Below are 8,751 nucleotides of genomic sequence, written 5' to 3'. Positions count from 1 at the left end.
CACTTGTCAATGGAAATGAGCAATGCGATTAGGAGAGGGGAAGATGATGAGTAGAAGAGGAGAAAAACAGCAAGAGAAAAGGAGGAAGAGGGGGGGAAAAAAGACACACAAGGATGGGTTGAGTGGTGGTTTGGGGGCTCTCGCAGGTCCCTCACCAGCTGACTGTGAGACCGAGACAAAGGAGAAGAGAGAACAGATTTGTATCTGAGCTCCAGAGGAAGGGAGTGGCACACATCTCATCATCTGGATATTGAAGCAACAATCTAATTATAGCATTCCTCCGGGGGATCCACATAAGAGAGTAATCAGTAAATAGAAAAGGGGGCAATTATTTTCCAAAATCTGAACACTTTTCACTTGTAAGTTCTGCACCAAGAAACCAGTTTCTTCAATCCCAATTCACCACGCTGATAGTTGATTATTATAAATTAAAGTAATAATAATGCCCCTGACAAAATGAATTCCCCAGTTATTAAATATTTCATAGTGTCTGCCAAAGCATAATGAGTTAACTTTGGTCAATTACAAATGAGCCCCCTCAGTGTTCTTCGGGGTGGGAGAGATCTCCGCTGGCAAATGTGACTGAACGTTACAATTAAACGTGCCAATTTATCGTCAAGGGCAACACATCTATACACGTGATGTATCCGACACTTAATTGCAGAGCACATTTGGAAACGGCTCATTCTGAGGCTTTCTTCATCACGGCCTATAATCAGAGTAAATTCCACCAGAACGTAATGAATTGAAGTCGAACGTTCACATTTGGGCTGTTAGAAGACACTCTAAGTGTGAATTATTTAAATGCTAATTAATGTTTTAAGCTCTCAGAGTAGCAATAGGCACATATTATTCTCCAGCTCCTTTTCTAATGACTAATTTTCAACATTCGCTAAGTGCGGGGTAACTTCTCCCTCATATTTCATTCAATCAATTCAGCAGCACTTGAGGTTTTTCCACCTATGGCAGGTACTTCTACACGGTAATAGAAGATGGAATCCATCAATACTGGGAGACAGCTGCTGGAATTACTAATCAACTCCTACCGGAAAATTCAGAAGAGCTGAAAGGACGAGGTGAGGAAAACCTGATTCAAAGCTACTTGACTTATGATGCTGACTCTGATACATCAGATCAGCTTTTCTTTCATTCTTTACAATCACTCAACTTTTAGTTCGCAGAGGTTTTCTTAAATCATCTTCATGTGTTGCGAAAGATCACACTGTTCTTTAAAATTAATGGGCTTTATGTTTATCGGTAGATTTTAATTTTGCTCCTAACCTTTCATCGATTTTTCGTTTTGATAGAATCATATGGGAATCAGAAGACAATGAAGACAAAAAACGTTAAAAAGTCTCTAAAAAAGGTGAAAACTGTGGCAGAAAAACAACATCTATCCATCCATCATCTGTTACACGTATCCCAGCTGGGGTTGCGAGGGGTACAACACAGAGTTGAACAGGACAAACAACTGTTCATGCACACACTCACACCTAAGGAGATTTTAGAGAAGCTAATTAACCTAACAGTCATGTTTTTGGACTATGGGCGGAAGCTGGAGTACCAAGAGAGAACCCACGCATAGTCAGGGAGAACATGCCAACTTCATGCAGAAAGCCCCCCCCCCCGGTCAGAAATCAAACCTTCTTGACATCTTGTCAGTGTGCAGCTCCCAGAAACACAAAATAAAACTCCAAAATATTTTCTACACCAACTGCTTTGTCAAGTGTATTTCTGATAATTCATTAAGATATAAGAGATCAGGATTTCTCAAACCTTATGCTGTATAAGTGCCCCTTTAAATCACTACCAGGTATTAGGTGAGCATTTTAGAACTAAAAGACTTCATGGGGTTCAACTTTTTTTCTCTCGAGTCATCCTGCAAAGAAGTCGTGATGCACACAGCAGCAGCATCATTCATGTTTTAACTATAAGCCTTTAATTCATCACAAGACAAAAGAGATTCCCGCTTGTCTTGACGTAGATGGAAAAGGGGAACAGGGGTATTATTCACATCTGCTGAAAAGGATGGGCACAGCCAACTGGATGTCACGATGCACACAATGCTTATTGATGCAAACACAGCCCCCCCAATACCCCCCTCCAGTCAGAATATAAAGCGCATTTTCCTTCAAGCTGAAGCCTTGATATTAATTGCGTTAAATATAAGATGTATTGTGGATCGAGAGCTCCTACACTCGTTTATTGTTTAACCAAAAATTTCATATATCACCACATCATATCACACTATATATACTCTACAGTCTGACACTGGGAGTTGAATGTTGAGTTGCACTTTCTATTTCCGCCACAAGGTGGCAGTGTGGTCTCAAAAACAGATGCATCAATGTACTGATTTGGATTTTTCTTTCTGAATACTGATGGGGATTTCAGCTTTAATCAAGCGAAAAACTCTCAATCTTGCTGAATAAGTTCTCAAATGCATCATCAGCTCAGTCTTCATGTCCAATAGATACAGATGGTTTCGACATGTGCAGCTTTTTTTCTGTATGTTTGAAATGACTGTTTAGTTTTTAAGGTAATATACTGAGCATGGTATCTATGCTTACATTATTACCTCAGCTAGTCTTTTACAGATACAAGTAAGAAAATTAAAACTGATTAAATCTACTTTTAAATCTGTACAATCTTGCTGTGAGATTGGAATGATGTTACCCTTCAGATGCCTGATTACAGGCAGACATATAGTCTGGAAACAGTAATATTCTTGTTGTATTGTTTATAATAATATATATTTTATTAAATACAGTTGAATGTATATTACTAAACATTTGTTTATTAATTTTCTATATTTTTAACTGTATTTTTTTTTTTAAATAAAAAAATATAGAAAGTAAATGTTTCACATACTGGCTCAAATAACTATCTATCCATCCATCTGTCGAACAGATATAAACTTTTGATTTCTTATCACATAATATAAACTACCTCAAACACAGTACATTTTTAAAGGAATTGTAAGGTCCATTCCAAAAGCCTAATGTAAACCTCCATTGTCCATTCTAAAATATGTTTGGGATCAATGTCCAAGTTGTGTAAAAGTTGAAACCACCAAGCTGCTGTCATGAGTTGAAATTCAGTTTGGATGTAGCACCTTATCCTCATTACTCCATTTACTGTGAGCAATATATCTGTACCCATAACAACAACTAAACAAAACTCAACTATGATGCTACTACCGCCATGCTTGGACAATGTTTTTGAAAGGCTCACTTTGACTCCTTCCGTTCAAGATCTCATATCTGTATAGAAATGTAAGTACAGTCTGAACACTGGATTTTATTTTTTATTATATATAATTCATGGATTGATTGCTGTTGAAGAAAACAAATTTAAAGATATTTATAATATAATGCCCAACATTTAAAGAGAGGTAAACAAATGTGTGCCTACTTGGCTGTAAAATGTTTCTCATTGTTTCATCAATAGTCAGCATTAAATAATCACTTAGATTAACTTTGCCAACTCATCCTCATATGGGTGCAGCAGATTTAGATTTTGCGATGATCTTTGCGTACTCCTGCCCAGACTGGTAGATGGTTCGACTCAGTTCAGCATCAGAGAAGTCCACATGGAACAGGCCAAAACGAACGCTGAATCCATCAGCCCATTCAAAGTTGTCCATCAGTGACCATGCAAAATAGCCACAGACATTCACCTCATCCTCTTCCATAGCTAGACAAAAATAAATAATGTAGACATGAGTTTGCAATATAGGACATTTCGCTTATGTCTTTTTATCTTTCTCCTGTTGTGTCAAACAAGTCAGAAAGTTACAAACATGAAGATTTAATCAAAACAATGGTAAGACTATGATGTAAAGAAAGAATAACTGATGCCTGCTTAGATGCTTATCTCTATGCAAACTGCATATTATCACTGTTGCATACTGTCGAAAAACACGATGTAGAAGCTCTGTGACTCTCTGCACTTCATCAACTTCACCAATCCTGTTGTATTAAATGATGCTTTAAACATCTGCATGTCATAACCCCGTCATCTCCACTTAATGTTAATGTTTACTGCACTCTTTTTTTCTTCTTCTTTGTTATACCACAGAAAACAATCTACCTTTAGCCACTTCCGAGATGGTACTTTTGTAAAACTTGCATCGGTTGACATCCTCGATTTGGACTGGGCCAACCTGAGCGAAGCCATTCTCTGTGATGTAGACTTTGGGGTTGTTGAAGACATCCTGGAAAATCACAGAACAAATGTTTTTTGTCAATAACGCACCGCAGTTGTCAGGTACTCAGAGAGGAGACAGATTGGCTGCATTTTTAACAGTGCCAGATTCAAGTTAATGGCCTGTGACAAGGCACAACTGCAGGAAATTGCTTGTTTTGCCAACAGTTATTTCCAACAAAGTAACTCTTTAACACAATGTGGCAGCATTAGCTAAGCATCAGTATGCCCCCGGTGGTGTCTAAGAGAGAATATTGGAACAGATGTTTTTATTGTACCTTAATATATTTAAGAAGTTTTCTTAATCCACATGGGACAACAGCCAGCCAGGACACCCCACAGACAGGCCAGGATGGATCCAAGACCTCCTCTGCATTCAAGTCCCTCTTCATACTCAACATCTGGTCACTGCAACCTCCTGATGTGACCTTACGAGATGTGTAGTAGTTTAGTGCAAAAAAGTCAGCTGTTCCAAGCACTGGAGGGTCATCCTTTGAGAACCTGGGGAGTCTCATGTCGCCGCTGTATCCCATCATCTTGGACTGAGTTTCTATGGCAGATCTCATTATATCCGGATAGTCTCCGGTCACAAAAATAGGCCAGGCAAACCACCCCAAGGTGAAGGCGAGGTCACGTTCGGCAGAGGTGACGTCCTCGTGACAGCTTGGATCTAATGGCTCAAACCAGTCGCTGTTGAGCGCCAGGGATACTTCCCCCTTCTGTGTTGCTCTGTATACAGAGTTGTAACTGTGCCAAGCCATGGCATGAGCTCGGAGCATGTTATGCCCCACCATGTAGGCCGCAGTGCCTTTTTCTTTTAACCCTGGAGCGTGGAGGCCTACTTCATAACCTAGTTTGGCACATGTGTGTGGCTCATTGATAGTAATCCAGAGTTTGACACGATCCCCAAATGTTTCAAAGCAAAACTTGGCATAGTCGTTAAACAGGGCTGCTACACCAGGTGACTTCCAGCCCCCAAGGTTTTGGATTGCTTGAGGCAGGTCAAAGTGGTACAGAGTGACCATCACGGACACTTTGCATGCCAGTAAGTCATTAATCACTCTGTTATAGTACTGTACACCTGTTGGAGAAACATTCAAAAATCATTATTTTTATACTTGAATTTTTTTCTGCCATAGGTCGTTTTAAGAATACAGTATTACCTCTCTGGTTAACACACTTGGTCGTCCCATCAGGCAGGAGGCGGGACCAAGAAAAAGACAGGCGGTAGTGTGTTAAGCCAAGCTGCTGGATACACTCCAGATCCTTATTCCAGAGCTCGTAGCTGTTACAGGCTACGTCCCCATTTTGATTTTCCAAAACTCCACTCTTTTCATGACAAAATGTGTCCCAAATACTCGCCCCCTTTCCATCAGCCTGCCATCCACCTAAAAAATATTCAAATTTAAATACAAGGAGAGGTTAAATGTACTAAAATCCAGAGAAACATACATTCTGTTAAAGTAGTTGTTTTTAATCCTAAATTTAATAGAACTCTAAATTCCTTTTATGTAATTTTACTCTTTGCAAGTCTTTGACAAAGTTACTTCTGAAAGCCTATATGACCTATAATTTGTATAAAGAGAGTAGTCAGTCATTCCTGGATCATTAGCAGCTAGTGTCCTATAGTTTTTACATGAACTGTCTTGGCAGAGATAGATTTCCAGCTATACAACACTTTCAAACTTCAGTGTTGCCTTTTAGGGTTCTCAATTGTTTGTTGTAAGATTATTTTTACAACATTAAGTTCAATTTAATTCACTGAGGTAAAATGGCCAAGTGCTCCAAGATCTAAACAGAAATAAATAGGTGAGCACATCTTTGTAGTTGTTCTTACTATTTTACAGAGCTGGTTACCTACTCATATGGGAACTGCTCAGAGATCTTAAGCTTTTTCCTTTTTTTATCCAGATCCCTATATCTGTTGAAGCAGACGGTGGTCGGTGCCGAGCTGGATTATGTTGGTGGTGAGTCATTCCTTTCAATAGTTGCCAGATGTTTGCTCAGTATAATAGATTGCTACAACTTCGATTACTCTATGTGACCTAATGAGCTTCCCTACTACATTTAAATTAAAACAATGATCTGAATTCATACTTCACAGTTCATATTTTAATAGTTCATCTTTTTTCATTTTTGATTCACTTTATAAACAATTTTCTTTGGTTCTAGAAAGCCGCTTTAGAAGACACCAATATAAATAAACTGAATTCAGAGGCGTAGCCAGAACATTTTTATAAGGGTGGCCAGGCAATAACCAATGTAGACTGAGGGGTGGCCGAAAGCAGATAGGCGCCAGAACTTCAGGGTCAATCAACACTGTTCCAACAGGAAAACTAAAGAGCAAAACATCCATATTTACTAAATAAAGACAAACTATACTTTCCTAAAGCCTTTGCTAACAAATAGATGCATATATTTTAACATCTGTGTTTTCTAAATAAAAGGTATAGTGGATAAAACTCTTTTAGTTTTGAGATATGGAGCGTAAATCTTTTCCATTGTCATTACTTACCTACTTGTATCACTAAACATTCTGCATAAAATTGATATTTACACACACTAATATCTACATAAATTGATTATTTAATTGATAGATTTTATTAAAATTGTAATTTATCTTTTATTTCACCGAAGACTCCCAAATGACTTGAAGAGACACATTTTCTCTTCACCCCATATAACACAAAATCTAGCTCTGAAAAGAGCATGAATTCTGTACTTAACATCTTTGATGTTAGTATATTGATGTGCATAATTAAACACAAAAAAATAAAATGTTTTGAATATTCCTCTTGAGAGTATTTTTGCTGCCACCATATGTATTAGAGAGGAGAAAATGGTAGGGGTAGCCAATGATTTGCTAAGGGTGGCCATGGCCTGCCCTGGCCCCCCATCTAGGTCCGCCCCTGTCTGAACTGAACTTAACTGAAAATCAGGTGCAGCTTGACATCTCCAGCAATACATCCATCCATCTTGCATATTCCTATGTATGGGAGGTGGGGTTCATCCTGGTACAGGTTGCCAAGCTTGACATCTCATTATTTCAATTTTCAAAAATAGTATGATTTTTTTTTAACGTCCTGCATAGATGAACTTCTGGTTTTATGAACTATGTTCATTGGTTTTATTTTATAATAGGATTTTTATTTTATTTATTTTTTTTTTTTGTGGTTATATTTTTATAACTTAACTTAGCCTAGTTGTGTCTTATCATTTCTGTGCAGCACGCTGGTGGCTGATTTTTATGGTGCAATTCAAATAAATCCAACTGTATCATTTGCATAACTCAACTGTCAGAATACTTGTCTTTAACTGCCCGTAGTATCCTCTATCTAATCTATTAGAAAAGTAGGTTATGCATATTTTTTAAATCAGCATGTATTTTCTTACAGAGAATTTAAATAGGTCATGCATCCTCACATAAATAGGATACTTTTGTTTAAATAAAGTGTCTCGTGTCTGTGTTTACCTTCTATTTGGTAAGCAGAGGTTGCCGCTCCCCAAACAAAGTCTTGCGGGAACATGTTTCCTTCACTGTGAAAATCAGATTGAGCGGCTTTTATCGCTGCTTTTAGCGATGAGAGGTTAATTATCTTTCAGTATTTGAAATGTGTCACCTCTCACTCAGAGTTTGTTAAGATGAGATCACGATTATCTGTCTTAGTGATGTCATGAAATGAGCCGAGGCTTCGAGACGCGTGTCAAGGCTTCTTCTTCTTCTTCTTCTATTGAGTTTTCTGGCAGTTTGCATCCTGTGTGCATTACCGCCATCAACTGGACGGAGATGTAATTCAGAAATATAATGTCTGTATATCTTTATATCTTCATGAAACTAAATTCTATCTATACTTACACACACGCACATACACACACTAAATTCTCCCAGCTAATTCTGTATCTTTTAAATATTTAATAAGTGCTTTAATTATCTTATCTGATTGATGCTTCCCTAATAAATCTGCCATCTTTACTGAACTCCCCATTACCCTTTCCAGTTCTTTCCTCTCTTTTGTATATTTGCTACAATAGATCAACACATGTTCTACTCCTTCGATTTCTCCGCAATAACAACAATTACCCGTTGGATGTTTCCCTATTATTTTTAGACCTGCATTTAAACTAGTATGCCCAATCCTTAACCTGTTTATCCATATTTCCTCTCTTCTACTCATTATACTGTTATATCCTATGCTAATATCTTTATGTATTTTATATAAATGTCTTCCTTTTTTTTCTAAATTCCATCTCTTCTGCCATACCTTATTTATTTTATCTTTAATAATTACTTTTATTTCTGTTCTACTTAGCGGGACATCATATTCAATTTCTCCTACTTTAACTGCTTCTTTAGCTAACTTATCTACTTTTTCATTACCTAAGATTCCTTTGTGTGCTGGAACCCATGTGAATTGAATACTTATATTTTGTTGCCTTATACCATACATTAAATAACTGACTTCATCTAAAAGATCTTGACGGCTTTCAGATTTTCCACTTTTAAAACTAGTCAGGCAAGACATTGAATCTGAACAGATAACTACA

The 8,751-nt window shown here is 37.6% G+C and overlaps 1 protein-coding gene across 1 annotated transcript; it reads right to left on the bottom strand.

The window, feature by feature from the left end:
- Positions 1-3,293: 3,293 nt before the first annotated feature.
- Positions 3,294-7,917, bottom strand: gba3 (glucosidase, beta, acid 3). The gene is made up of 5 exons (XM_038272573.1): positions 7,679-7,917; positions 5,370-5,594; positions 4,485-5,287; positions 4,093-4,216; positions 3,294-3,696 (listed from the first exon to the last, which is right to left on the bottom strand). The coding sequence occupies exons 1-5, from the start codon at positions 7,731-7,733 to the stop codon at positions 3,494-3,496; spliced, it is 1,410 nt and encodes a 469-aa protein (XP_038128501.1). The 5' UTR covers positions 7,734-7,917; the 3' UTR covers positions 3,294-3,493.
- Positions 7,918-8,751: the final 834 nt, after the last annotated feature.

Source organism: Cyprinodon tularosa, unplaced genomic scaffold (genome assembly GCF_016077235.1).
Source record: "Cyprinodon tularosa strain WSP-4 unplaced genomic scaffold, ASM1607723v1 ctg838, whole genome shotgun sequence".
In the NCBI taxonomy this organism is placed as follows: Eukaryota; Metazoa; Chordata; class Actinopteri; order Cyprinodontiformes; family Cyprinodontidae; genus Cyprinodon; species Cyprinodon tularosa.
This window is presented reverse-complemented; position numbering and strand designations above follow the sequence as displayed.

What these genes read in the sequence shown, in the direction of transcription:
- gba3 (XM_038272573.1), bottom strand. Translation starts at nt 7,733, where the DNA reads ATGTTCCCGCAAGACTTTGTTTGGGGAGCGGCAACCTCTGCTTACCAA. An exon ending in CAAGTGTGTTAACCAGAGAG is followed by an intron (nt 5,288 to 5,369) that starts GTAATACTGTAT and finishes TTTCTCCAACAG; the next exon opens with GTGTACAGTACTATAACAGA. An exon ending in AACTTCTTAAATATATTAAG is followed by an intron (nt 4,217 to 4,484) that starts GTACAATAAAAA and finishes GTGATTTTCCAG; the next exon opens with GATGTCTTCAACAACCCCAA.